This window comes from Ciona intestinalis, chromosome 11 (genome assembly GCF_000224145.3).
Source record: "Ciona intestinalis chromosome 11, KH, whole genome shotgun sequence".
Lineage (NCBI taxonomy): Eukaryota > Metazoa > Chordata > Ascidiacea > Phlebobranchia > Cionidae > Ciona > Ciona intestinalis.
Genome location: NC_020176.2, coordinates 1,753,479 through 1,766,976, shown reverse-complemented (window position 1 = coordinate 1,766,976; position 13,498 = coordinate 1,753,479). Strand labels below are relative to the sequence as shown.

The window sequence follows — 13,498 nt, the reverse complement described above, 5'->3', positions numbered from 1 at the left end:
CAGCTCCAAACTGCTTAAGTACTAGCAGATAAGGTGTTCGCGTTTTCCGATTTCATAAAGACCCGTAACGCAAAAAAGGTAGCTTACTAATTCAAGCAGAGGACCAAAAATAGTAAATTAGTATTGTTTTCCTCAATGTCACTTCGATATTAGGCAAATTTTACAAAGATACCTTAAGTTTCGTTGCCGGGTATACGTGTTAAGTTTGTGAGCCAAAAAGTAAAATCACGGCAATTTACATGCAAAACTGCAGCTAGATACACCAGTTTATGGTAATGTTATGCGTTTGTATTTATGGTAATGTTATTTTTGTTTGTATTTTTATATTTTAAACATGTTCTTTTATGTTTTTGGTTAGTAAACCTTATATTTTCTGTTTTTTTACTCTTTAATCGATTGAGTGTTCAATAAAAGTTGATTATTTTTGTGAGGTTTATTATTGTGATAAGATATAACATTAGTAGAAAACCATTTTTACGCGCAGAAGTGCTTAGTTTTTAAAAAATCGCAATATTTAAACGAAAAACAGCACATAGCAATGATAAAATGCTATGTCGTGGGCTCCGTAATGGTGGCGACTATGACGTCATAGACGCGAGACAATGGATAACAAGACTCGTTGTTTTACAATCCGTTTCCTAACTTGGTCTATACTAACTTTGCCCTACTATAACGGCGTGGGGAAAGACGGGACAGCTTTAGTAAATAATATAACAATATCCTGATCGTATTTTAAACAACTATAAATCAAAATGGTCTATGAAAGTTGTAAGGATACGGTATTATAATTCTTTGAATGTTTCTTGTTTACCACCAAATTGGGTAGAGTAAAAAGTTGTCCCATCTTCCCCACCCTAGCTACTATATGTCCTTTATACAACATCCCTTTATTAAACATACCAGCATTAAAGGTTTTTAAACTTGATCATTTATCTAGTTAGTGGCCGTTTTGCATTCCGTGCACGAAAAATCTTAACAAGACGTGCCATAGTTGCGGTGCGCTGGTGTTTTGACTTGCACTGTTAGCTCTGTGTTGATATTCCCTTTTTGAAGTGGGCGACCACCACACACTGTACGCGCCACATTCGGCTCTGAAAGATGCTTTGACTCCGATGCTTTGATACCGTGACCGTCAACAATTCGAGGCAGCCAAGTGATCCTACACCGAGTTTGTCGCTAGTTACCAAACATAAGCTGTCACGCATAAATACTTTTTATTTGAACAACTAATATTCCCTAAATGTAACCTAATTCTGTAGCGCTAATGTGTTTCACGTCGCGCCTTTTCAAAGTAAAGTTAAATATAAGCAGCGACGGATGTTTGCATATCAAACGTTGCGTATTTGCACTTAGAATCGTAGTAGAAGAAAGTAGCATAAAATGGCAACGAAATTGCTTCACTTACTTGACAATTGGACTATATCCACTCTAAAATCTCTCTATAAATAAAACATACCAAGAACTATATACGGTTTGCAAAACCGCAAGAATAAAATCCATTTAGTTTTCGGAAAATATATCATATAGAACGTATATGCTTCACTGAAAGTTTTTTAAAAATATCGGGTATTTCACGATTATTGAACTTATTCTTTTAAACAAAATATGTGGTAATTTTGCAACACAAAATTTGGTGCGCCGTCGGAAAAACTTGCAGTTTCATTCAGTATATGAGAGCGGTTACCCGATTTTTGTGCCTTTACAGACTGCGTCGATGGCTATCATAACAATTAAGTATTTGATTTCGGATACGTGGTGGCCAGGTGAGACAACTCGTGTTACCACAGGTGCGTTCTTCTTCTCGGTTTATAAACCATCACGCGAGAACCCGGTCAGTAAAATTCCGCCTGTAATGAAAACTTCATTTGTGTTACATTTTGAAAGCGGTTTGGAGTAAATTACAAACTGGGAGTTCGTTGTGTGAAGTATATCACTCAATCTAAAATACGGAGCTCGTTTAAATGCCTACTTTGTTTTCGCAGAGTAAGTGCCATTTACGGTATACCAGACAAAAAGTTTAGTTTCAGGTAGTTATTTAATTATTATTAATTAAGTGCGTGAGTTTTGTACGATACTTTTACCCAGCATCAATTTTACCAACTTTGCTACCAGGTTTAAAAAAAATCGAAAAACTCCTATGAAATTCGAAAACACCAGGTACGCTTTGACGTTTGCACAGATTTCATTTGGTAGAAAGTTAGAAATTAGATGCTCGGTGGGGCGTGACGGGCAAAGCGAAGAATGTTCAATTATTTCGCTGAGGTTTCGTCGTCGAGCCAGAGATCGAGACAGATCCGTTCACGTAATCAGACTGAACCGACTCAACAAATAACCGCTTTTTACGATTTGAGTGTTTAGGCTAGCGCAACTCTTCTTGTACTGCTCGGTGTATCAGGCTTACAAGTTTACAGTGAAGCTTAAGCGAATATAGTATGGGTGGTAGATACCAACAGCCTTGACATGGAATGGAAGATTTTAGTCGTGTTTTTCCTGGCAAGCACATTTTGGAACTGCCAAGGAATACCAGCAGCCGCCAGTTTGTCACATTTCTCATTAAGGGGATTAAGAGATGTGAGTCTTTCGATTTGATTATTTTATCTTTAAATTATAGTTTTTAATAACTGACGTCGTGATTTCACTAATGTTATTACTCTAACATCCACGATGTGCATTCTGATGTGTGGCCAGTTTATGTTTACTTATTTTGCGGACATGTTTATCAATATATAGCCTGTTTCTTTCTGTCCATTAATTTATTTTCGAAAAAACAAGTAAGGGGAACAACTAAAAATTTAAAACGTGAAAAATCATTTGAACATTTTTCTGTAAAGTTTTGTTTGTCCTACTGTTATTAATATTTTCTTTTTTCACGTTCTAATTTGGCGCACCATTCGATGATTTGTGTAAGCAACTGCGTAAATATGATTGTAAAATTAATAAGTCATATTTTACCAACAATTTCTCGGCTTTAACAGAGATCTTGCAACTGCGTAGCTGTTTTTTCTGTAATAAATTATACACGTATAATGTGGATAAGCAATGATATTTGTATTTGCTAACCGTTGACCTCGTTTTTGTCTCTGTTATACCATTGCGTATTGCCACCAACAAAAGTTAATACCATGTGTAAGTTTTCGCTTACTCGATTTTAAAATGGCATCGGCGCCGAGCAGATTTTTGGTGGAGTTTTAAAGACTTGAATCACGCGTTCGTGGTTGCCACTCTCTCAGTATTGTTGGCACCATCCTCTCGTTGCGTCACTGTCCTTGTCAAGTGCGTGACGCAATCACTTTTACTAACGGAACTCATTGTGTGCTTGAATGTGAGTAGCAACCGATACCTTACGCTTAAGCGAAGTCCATTTTTTTCAAAAATGTAGTACCGTGAAGAAAGATGGGTTACCGGAAGCACCTAAATTCCATGTTTTCTGATCGCATTTTAGGACGAGAAAAGAGAATTTGTCCCACCTTACTCAACCTTATTATACGTCAGGAAATATCAGTTTTCGTACATGTGCGACTAACATTAACGTAACAGCAAATAGCAAAACCACATTACGTTTGAATAATGTCACGAGCTAAAATATTGGATTATTTAACAAATCAGAGACAGTCGAAGGCGCCATATCTTGTCGGCGGTGTCGACGCCGCTACGTCTAACATTTCCCATTTTCGTATCTCGTTCTGTCTTTCTCTCATGCCACATTACTCGCTCTCACACAAACTAGACTGCACATAGGCAAAATTAGATATAAATTAGCTTTCCTTGTTATAGATATTGGTGTATTATTGTCCACTAAGTGTACAGTCAATAATACATATATTCAGCACCAATTCCGAATTTCGGCCAACAAGTAGAAAATTACATACTGCATAATACAGGAGGTTTGTGAGTGTTATTAGGCAGTAACTCGATACTAAATGTTATGGTGCGCTGGAGCCCAGTTCGAAATCACGGCAAATCTCACCACATCTGTTCTGCCGCACAGATTTAGTTGGAAATATGACCAGATGCAGGCTTGATATCCCCACCAAAATTGCTAGACAGACTAATAACGTAATATATTCCAAGCACGATAGAATTCCGTCACGTATTCGGTTGGTTGTTTGTCGCAATTCTTGGACTGGTGTTTACTTAGTTATTTCCGCTACCACCCCGATGGTAGCTCTTTGCAAAATTAGATTGAATCGCTCAAATTTGTCGGCGATCGTTTATAAAGCGACCGACGCCACATTTTTATAAGTTAATAAGCAATTCTTTTTTTTCATTAACATAATTATAATCGCTTTTTATATAAATTTTACCCATTTACGTGAACTCCTCAGTCACATTACCAGTGTCCGTAGCCTGTCTATTATATATTCTACTTCGACCAAAACGCCTCAACATTTTTGTCCTGGTACAGGATTCGCACCACTTACCATAAATCCAAATTTTCCTTTCACGATCAAGATTAGCTTTCGATTTTAGGAGCGGTTTCCTTTGGTAGCTGCATGGTCAACACTCAACAGCGTGAATCGCACGCACATATACATCTTACATAAAAATCTAATCCTAAAAATGTTAAACAATTGTTTCGCAAGTTATAATTATGTTTTTTTACAAGATGGTCACATTTCAAAGCAAATGCGGGTCGTGTCCCAGGGGACGAAAAAGAAAGTTCTGCGGAAGCGACGGAACAACTTTTCCTAGCTTTTGTGAAGCAAAAATGGCTCAATGCAATGACCCCCTGCTTGAAATTAAACGTGGAAAATGCAAGGGTAGGTTTGTTTAACCTTATAACTTTTCGTTTGCATATTTACCCACCATATAATTACATAGCTGGTGAATTGATTGCAGTTTGAACTGTCTTTGGTGAAAAACGTAAAATTCACCTTACATCTTAATTTGCCAAATGTTTTATTAATACTGTTTACAAAACTGTACACTCTCAGGCAAAGACATATGTACGAAAGCGAGGACGCACGCAATACTTTCCCCATACATTGACTACTTGCCAATTTGTACACCCAACGGTAAATACGCATCACATCAGTGCTACGAAAAACCTGCGTATTGTATATGTGTCGACCCGGAAGGGAAAATGGTTCTTGGTTCTGCGCAAAGACGTGCCCAATTCGACTGCCCAGAAATTGGCGGTAAGCTGTAAATCTACAATTTCATGGTTGACTTATCAAATCAATCCGTTATGGAATATTAGCTTATCCGATATTTAAGTAACGTTTGCTGCCTTGCTGGATAATGGAGGTCTGTGTGAACTAACGGCAAATATGCGGTTTGGGCATTTTTGAAGGCGTTGGGTTTACAATTGTTTTTTTTCTGAATCTATTTAATTACTATATCGTTGTTGACACTTTACGTCTGCAACACGCGTGTCGTCCGGCCATACGTAATAAATATATCAAAACTTCTATTTTAAAAGTAAATATGTTAAAGCTGTTGTTAAACTTGTTGTTAAAACACGACCTTTGGCCAATGATTCGTTGATCGACCGAATTCATCTATTAAGGAAACAATTTTAGATCCATGTTTTCCGGTGAGGAATGCCTGAAAAATTCGTCGATATCGGCTTGTCGTCAATAATAGGGGTTTTACTCAATCCGATAATTATGGTCACGATTTTGCTCCCGAAAGCATATTTCGGAAATTACACCTTAAGGTTGTGATCTCACAATAGCTATTTTGTGGAAAATGAACGGTTCGAATTATATTGGAAGGCGAGGAGTGATAATTCTCAAACGAGATTGTCTGCAAGTGGATGACACAGCTGGTCGCTCCTATTATTAAAAGCAACTCCCTAACTTAGTGATGCCACCAAAATTTTTAAAATATGCAAAAGTCGCCGCTATCTGTCTTACGGCAACACGAATAGTTTTCGCTGTAAATTTTCCGTTTAAATTTCACTGGTCAACACTGCACCTCATTCACGCCAAGAAAACAAAACAAACCAGATTCTCGCGATCGCTATTGTGACGTGTGGGAACAGGTGCCGTTTTTCGCAGTGCACCTGTTGTCCGCTTTTTTATTAAAACCTTCCGAAATACAGGATATAAAGCAATCAATGAGGACGACTTATTAACTTACAGCCCAATTGGTTAATTCCCGACCACGCCTTTATTATATTTGGTTTATTTGTGCAATATGTACAGTAGGTAAGGGGAAGACGGGACACCTTTAGCACATAGTATTCAAATATCCGGATCGTGTTTTCAAAAATTAACAACGATCTATATGGGAGTCGTCAGCATATGGTTTTACAATCCTTAGCGTTCTTTGTTTACTATCTAATGGGACGAGAAAATAGAATAAAAGAATGTTCTCTTTGCCTCAAACCTACCATATTTGTACATTGCGGTTACGTTTTCTTTTTTGCACAAATTATACCATGACAGTTATGCGTTGCAATTTTGTAATCAATCTTTTTGTCCACAGGTCGTCGACTTTCTGGAAGGTCAGCAGGTAACTTTGCATTTCTAACATCTTCTCCTGGTCAGTTCTCATTTCATTTTCAGCCCCTTTTCACTCGCAGATAGCTGCACAGACGAAAATCTATTTGTATTGATGCAGAAGATTGAGAACATCGTGGTTCGTGAGCTACGGACTTTGAAGGTAACCGCAAGCACTTTTACTGAAATGAAAAAAATAAAATAAATTATATTAGTTGCTGATCACCAGCATCGGCAGAATGACATTTTTTCTAAATCTGCATTTTTTCGAATTTTAAGTTTCCCGACGAATGATACTCTAAGTGAAAGTTTTGTATAAAGCTGGTTTGAAACGTGTGATTGTTTTTGCAGGATACTCGTTGGTCACGTGCTCAGCGTCTCCACCGCGCACTTAACCACACTTTCAACAAAGTGGATCTCAATTCGGTTAGTTTAAATTAACTCTTAGTGTATTTTGTATAAAATATGAGACACAGTGTACAAAACAGTGCAAAAATATTTATGTGTATTTACAATGAAAAATATGGCAAATATTATGCGTGTAAGACAGTAAAATTTTGTGGTCAGAATTCCCAAATAAACTGGAAAGAACTACGTTCGCATTTGGAGCTGATGCACGCTGCCGAATGCGTGACGCTATTTGCCGACAGATGCGACGAAAACTTAAACAACGAGATTAACCTTACTGAATGGAGCAATTGTTTATTTAATTGTAAGTAGCTTTTGAAGGTATATCAAATTATATACTACTGTTAGAAAAATGGGGGAACCCTTAGTACATAAACCCGATTTTTACTAATCGCATTTTTAACATTCAACAACACTCTTTTAGAGTTGCGAGGCTACGATTTTATAATTCTGTAATTTTTCTTTATTTTACTACCAAATACGACGAGAAAATAGAACACATGTCCCGTCTTTGTTTATTTTTGGAATTGGAATAAATGTGGTTTCTTTTCCCCAGCTAATGTTATATGGTACTGTGGGGGAAGATGGGACACCTTATTATACCCAAATATCCTGATCAAGTTTTAAACAATTAACAATGGTCTATAGAAGTCGTGAGGATACGGTTTTATAATTCTTTGAATGTTCTTTGCCTACTACCAAATGGGACGAGAAAATAGATTGAAAAGGTGTCCCATCTTCCCCCACTGTACTGTACGTAGTGATTAAAACAATATATACTATATATATTACAGTGACCTTGGTGCCGATTGAGCCACCACCGTCCAGGCCCACAGAGTTGGACATACCATTGTCAAGTAGGTTTACATAATTGACTTGTTTAGTCATTCCTTTTTTATGTATCTTTCAAACAGCATATCTTGTATTATTGAACATCAACTATCATGCTGAGTTAAAGCTATAATAATCCTGTTATATAGATTATATGGTGCAGTAAATTCACTAAAAGGTCTCTTCAAAATGACTTTTGGTTGAAACATTCCTCAATACTCTATAGCTTATACCGCTACTTTCACGGCATAGTAGTTATAAAGTCTGTCTGAGGTTTTTATTAAGTTTAACAGCAGTGTAATCTCTATACGCCAGGTGGTCGAGACCCACCAAGACTAAATCCACCACCGAATTCTCAAGTAGGACAGTGTTACCTCGTGTACCTGAACGACGGGTGTTCCATTCCCTTCCAAACCATGGTTACATACGACAGATGCTGTAACGGTTTGGGTTCGGGTTGGGGTGCAAGCTGCTTGTCATGTGATCTCGGTAAGAAAAACCTGTGTTTGCGGATGAAATCGAAATTATATAACACATGTAATGTTTTCAGCTGAAAACCGGCGAAGGAACATTTACAAAGGTAAATCTTAATGTTTTGTAATTTGAAAATACTGTCAAATTATTGTTTTACGTTGTTCAGATGCAGATTGCAGTGGTGCAATTTCAAATGAATTAAATTCACTCGTTTATCAATCTGTTATTCGTGAATACGCTCAAGCTGCTCCATTACAAGTGAGTGCTGTATTCAGTATAACTTAAACATTTTAATTGTTTCACCATGTTGCTGTTTTGATCGTTTATTGTTTTGCATGGTTTGTTTATATATGAAGATATTATTTTACTCTTTTTGCATTTATTTGAATTCTAACGAAATATAATTTGTAAGTCATCAGTTACCGCAACGAGTCGTATCAACAGCGCTCTCGTGTGGAAGCATTCGCAACTGGACGTGAACGGGGTAAGAAATAAATAAAATATTCTTGGTTTACTACCAAGGACGAAAAATGCCCCATCCTACCCCATCCTACTATATGTTAATGTGGGGAAATATGGGACACCGTTTAATTTTGTTTTCTATAGTCCCATTTAATAGTAAAAAAAGAACATTCAAAAAAATATTTAGCCGTATCCTCACGATTCCCAAAGACCGTTGTTAATTGTTTAAAACTCGACCAGGATATTTGGATATTATGTGCTAAAGGTGTCCTGTTTTTCTCCAAGGTACAGTAAAATAAAAAACGTTATTAATCCCAGGACACCATGGTTAACTCACGAGAGTTAAAAATTTTCCGTCGTCGTCTGAGATCAGTTCTCTCGAAACAATGTTTTCAATATTTTGCTCGTCATTGTGACGTAGATCACAATCAAAGAATCGCACAAACAGAATGGTTAACATGCCTTACACCAGGTACTGTGACTTCAGATTGTTAACTTATTGACTTATATTTGAAATATTGGAATTGGTAAAATATTTATACTTAAGAAAAACTGTGAGCTGTAACACATTTTTATTTAAGCCTCTAAGGTACTGCTACTCGAACCAAAAGACAGTTAAATTGTAGTTTGTTAATACTAACAAGTAGCCTTTTACACGTTTTGCTCTTTGGATTGTATAGGTATAGGTTATAGTTTTTCTTTTTTTTATCAAACTGTTGTTTACAGTATTGCCAACTGCGCCTGCTGTTTCAATCGGAAGTACTTCTACACAAACTTCAGGTAAACACATTAAAACATGCAAAGTTCTATGCATTTATATCTGTTGTAATATTTTTTAGAATCTTCACAAAGAAGTTGCCAAAGTGAAAGACAGAAACGATTACTTGAACGTAACAGCGCAAGTGACGTATTTGTACCACGGTGTGAAGGTAATATTTCATTACAGTAATTACTCAACTATGAATTATAGGTTGACGCATACCCACATTATTTAATATTTACCTTTCCGTTTGATTAATTTTATGGCGGCATCCATAACACATTGCGGCGTGTACTTATTTTATAATTGGGATGGTGGTTGTGAGAAAATTTAATTTGATATGAAATGTTTTGAAACTTTGGGGTAGCAGAATGTCATTATATATTTTAGTTTAAACGTATGACAAATAGTGACATTTTTGTTTTGTAAGCCAAGTTTACTAAACTTATCGATGCGTCTATAGTAGGCTACTAGTCAGTGAAATAATATAAAATGGGACATGTTTTCATTCTCTTTTATCGTTTTGGTAGTAAACAAAGAATATTTTTTAGAATGAAATAACTCTCACGGCTCAACGAAAGTGTTGTTACCTGTTCAAAACATGACTATGATATATAAGATATAAAATATGTGTAAACGGTATATATTAATATCCTATCTTTTTCAACAGTATTATATTTTAGTTGCTTTCTGTTTTTTGGACCAGACAAGCATGCCTGTTAAATGTAATTTCTTAACAAACGTTTTTATTTTTTTAGGCGAGTTATTTAGTTTAGTCCAGTGTCACGCCAGTTCTGGATATTGTTGGTGTGTTGAAACAGATACTGGCAAACCAATCACTGGGACACCTATACGGTAGGATTTTGTTTGTATTACAGTGGTACTAAGAGTAATATTTATCTAACTTTGCTCTATATTGAATGAATGTAACTTGCATTAACCTTGTGTGTCGAAAAAACGACAGGTATTGTAACATCGGTGTTCTGTTTATACCCCTCGTGTTCGCTTACAAGTTACCACGTATGTAACTTTGTAGGAGACTGTTTTTTTTGTATGGCTGACAATTTAGATAACTCTTTAGTGACCACTGGGTTCAAACAATTACCGTGGAGGGTAAGCCTTGAATCCGCAACCCTGAGGTTAGAGGCAGGCGTGCTAATCATAGCGTATGACAAAGAACATATATTTTCGCAAAATCATTTTGATTAAATATAGTAAGGTGGGGGAAGATGGGACACCTTCTTATTCTATTTTTTCGTCTGATTTGGTAGTGAACAAAGAACATTTAATGAGTTAAAAAAACGTATCCCCAGGACTCCCATAGACCGTTGTTAATTCTTTAAAGCATAATCAGGATATTTGGATATTACGTGCTAAAGGTGTCGCATCTTACCCCACAGTACTATAAATTAGATTTTTTTATATTTCTATGTTATTAATTAACCATTGTTTTGTTGGTTTCTAGAAACAGTAACACCACGCCTGATTGTTCACGTCACGACACTACTGTAGCGCCACCTAGCCGAAGTCATCCACCGCAGAGAATTCCAGGCAAGTCAATATTTCTATTCTCTAAGTTGATTGAATGTAAATTGGTTTAAATTGTAAACTTATTTATCTTCGCGTGTTGGCGCATGGCCAGTCCATCTAACACGCGTGTTTAGCTTTATTAACCTTGTCCTCGCTTACGAGTTACCACACATTTTACTTTGTGGGTAGGCCTACCGTACTTAATCAAGTTTTTCCTTTAATTTTTGGAAAGTGTGGCTAAGAATTTAAACAACCCAATGAAGCAATGGCCTTAAAATGTTTTGCCCAACGATACTTACGTCTGTGCACCGCCGGTAATGCACCGACAAGCCTTAAAACCAAGCAGGCGTGCTAACCTTTATGCCACGTCGCATGCATTTCCTCCTATTAAAGCTATTCATTTAATTTGTTAGGTTGCAAAAAAACGTCAGCATTTCTTGCTTCTCTTCGCACAGCATTGACGACACGATTAAGAGGATCTCCTGGGTAACACTTAATTATTATATTATTTTTTTTTAAATACTTTATATTCACAATTTTATAACATTTTAAAGTCACATTTTTTATATTTCATATTCACAAAACACAGTTTTGTTACACAATAACTATTTACAGTTCTGGTTCGGAGTGGCCAGCAGTTGTGGAATGGTTTTTCGATCTACTAGATAAAAACGAGGACGGCTTGTTAACCAAACGTGAAGCACGTTATATTAAAAAGAAGCTGAAGGGAAAGGTTACCCCGAAGAAATGCTTACGTCGCCTTCCAAAATATTGTGACAGAGATAAAAACAAAAAAGTTGGCAAAGCTGAATTTTTTGAATGCTTTCGCGTTACAACGGGTTAGTAACGGCCTTTAAATTATTTGGTTTTAATATTTTATTTTTATTTTTTTGTTTTAAAATGTTCTTTCTAATTTCAAAAGCGTCCAAATTCATTTTCTTAGCACATAATGCGTTACCTTGAAATATAGTTGGGTAGAATAAGACGGTACCTGCTTTCATTTTCTTTTTTGTCCCATTTGGTAGTAAACAAAAAACTATTCACAGGAATATATAACTGTAGCCCCGCGACTGTAAAAGAGCGCTGTAAATTTGTCAGATATTTAGTTGTCAATGGTATCCAATCTTAATTAACCCAACAGTACTACAAAAACGTTTTAGGAATATATTTTTCCTTAAAACATATTTTTTCTTTAAATATTAACAACGGTCTATGGGAGTCGTAAAATACGATTTTATAATTCTTTAAATATAATTTGTTTGCTACCAAATAAGACGAGAAAACCGAATGAAAGGGTGTCCCATCTTCTCCCGCCCACCTTATATATAGTAGCGTGGGGAAAGACGGGACAGCTGTAGTGCATCCTAACTATACGATAGACGTGTCCTATTCTCTCCCACTCTACTATATGTCTATAAACGTATTCTACCTTAAACGTATGTTTCCTCAATTGTTTTACTTCCAGGAAGACCAACAAGAATACCTTTAAAAGGCAGCATAGCAGGTTAGAGCACATATACCCACTGTACAAATGGATCTTTAAAAGTGATTTGTGGAATCGGAATACTTTTATTGGTTACATAACTTTTGTGGAAAACACCATGCATCGCTGAACACGTGGTTGACCAATTCATGAAAATCAAAGTCCACTCCAAAGTATATATTAAAATGTAAATACAGTTCACATTTTGTGGCGCGTTTATATATTGCAGTATCATGTCGCATAAAATCGTGTATATATTTGAATCTTTAAATTGTAATAGGCTATACTTCGCTGGCTTAATATAAGCGAGTTCCGTATAGATTCGGTTTAAGTGTATCGATACACAATTTGGTAAATTTCGACAGCTATTTATTGTGTTGTTTAATGTTTCTTTAATGTTTTTTTTTTGTTGAATAAAATTGGCTTAATAGTTGATTTGTTATCGTTATAAGAAAACCCGGGCACTTGTATCACAGGTAAAGTACACACAATATATATATATATATAGTACTGTGGGGTAAGATGGTACACTTTCAGCACATAATATCCAAATATCTTGATCGTGTTTTAAAGCTTAAACAATTACTAATGGAAGTCTTTAGAATACGGTTTTATAATTTATAATAGTACTGTGGGTAGTGTGGGATAAGGTTGGACCATTAGCCCATAAACCCCATATTTCCTGATTTTTAAACCTCTTTTAAAGTCGCGCGGCTACGGTTAAATAATTATGTGAGCCCTAAATATTTTTTGTTTACTAACAAATGGGACAGAAAGAAGAAATGGAATAGTTAAATACAGTATGTTGAAGAAAAGGAATAGTTATATACAGTGTGTAGCGTACAGTCTGACAAAACACTGTTGTTAAACACAGGTATTCTGTTTCAAAAACCTCCTATGTCACTTTGTGGGTGATTTTTTTGGGAAACTTTTTCATTTTTTATGTGAGACTGATAATTTGGACTAGCCATAAGTGACCACTGGATTGGAGCAAGTGCCGTTAAGTGTCTTGCCCAAGGACACATACGCCCGCAATGGTAGCAGCGTCGTGGCGAGAAGCCGAGAACCGCTAGCCAACTGTACTACGGCGCCGGGATGCTACGG

The 13,498-nt window shown here is 36.3% G+C and overlaps 1 protein-coding gene across 2 annotated transcripts in view; it reads left to right on the top strand.

Moving 5' to 3' along the window:
• Nucleotides 1–12,829, top strand: part of LOC100185184 (SPARC-related modular calcium-binding protein 2) — a 13,941-nt gene extending 1,112 nt beyond the window's left edge. The window contains exons 1-20 of one of the 2 annotated variants that reach the window (XM_002128167.4): nucleotides 1,528–2,571; nucleotides 4,607–4,760; nucleotides 4,935–5,138; nucleotides 6,433–6,459; nucleotides 6,530–6,609; nucleotides 6,798–6,872; nucleotides 7,014–7,158; nucleotides 7,649–7,711; nucleotides 8,001–8,174; nucleotides 8,236–8,265; nucleotides 8,326–8,417; nucleotides 8,572–8,643; nucleotides 8,940–9,093; nucleotides 9,348–9,401; nucleotides 9,461–9,550; nucleotides 10,140–10,236; nucleotides 10,847–10,932; nucleotides 11,325–11,397; nucleotides 11,527–11,750; nucleotides 12,377–12,829. In XM_002128167.4, coding sequence (XP_002128203.1) covers nucleotides 2,461–2,571; nucleotides 4,607–4,760; nucleotides 4,935–5,138; nucleotides 6,433–6,459; nucleotides 6,530–6,609; nucleotides 6,798–6,872; nucleotides 7,014–7,158; nucleotides 7,649–7,711; nucleotides 8,001–8,174; nucleotides 8,236–8,265; nucleotides 8,326–8,417; nucleotides 8,572–8,643; nucleotides 8,940–9,093; nucleotides 9,348–9,401; nucleotides 9,461–9,550; nucleotides 10,140–10,236; nucleotides 10,847–10,932; nucleotides 11,325–11,397; nucleotides 11,527–11,750; nucleotides 12,377–12,420 — 2,049 coding nt within the window. In that variant the 5' untranslated portion in view covers nucleotides 1,528–2,460 and the 3' untranslated portion in view covers nucleotides 12,421–12,829. Of the gene's footprint in view, nucleotides 1–1,527; nucleotides 2,572–4,606; nucleotides 4,761–4,934; nucleotides 5,139–6,432; nucleotides 6,460–6,529; nucleotides 6,610–6,797; nucleotides 6,873–7,013; nucleotides 7,159–7,648; nucleotides 7,712–8,000; nucleotides 8,175–8,235; nucleotides 8,266–8,325; nucleotides 8,418–8,571; nucleotides 8,644–8,939; nucleotides 9,094–9,347; nucleotides 9,402–9,460; nucleotides 9,551–10,139; nucleotides 10,237–10,846; nucleotides 10,933–11,324; nucleotides 11,398–11,526; nucleotides 11,751–12,376 lie in introns of those variants that run through there. The other variant, XM_026836638.1, reaches the window with a different exon arrangement.
• The last annotated feature ends 669 nt before the right edge of the window (nucleotides 12,830–13,498 follow it).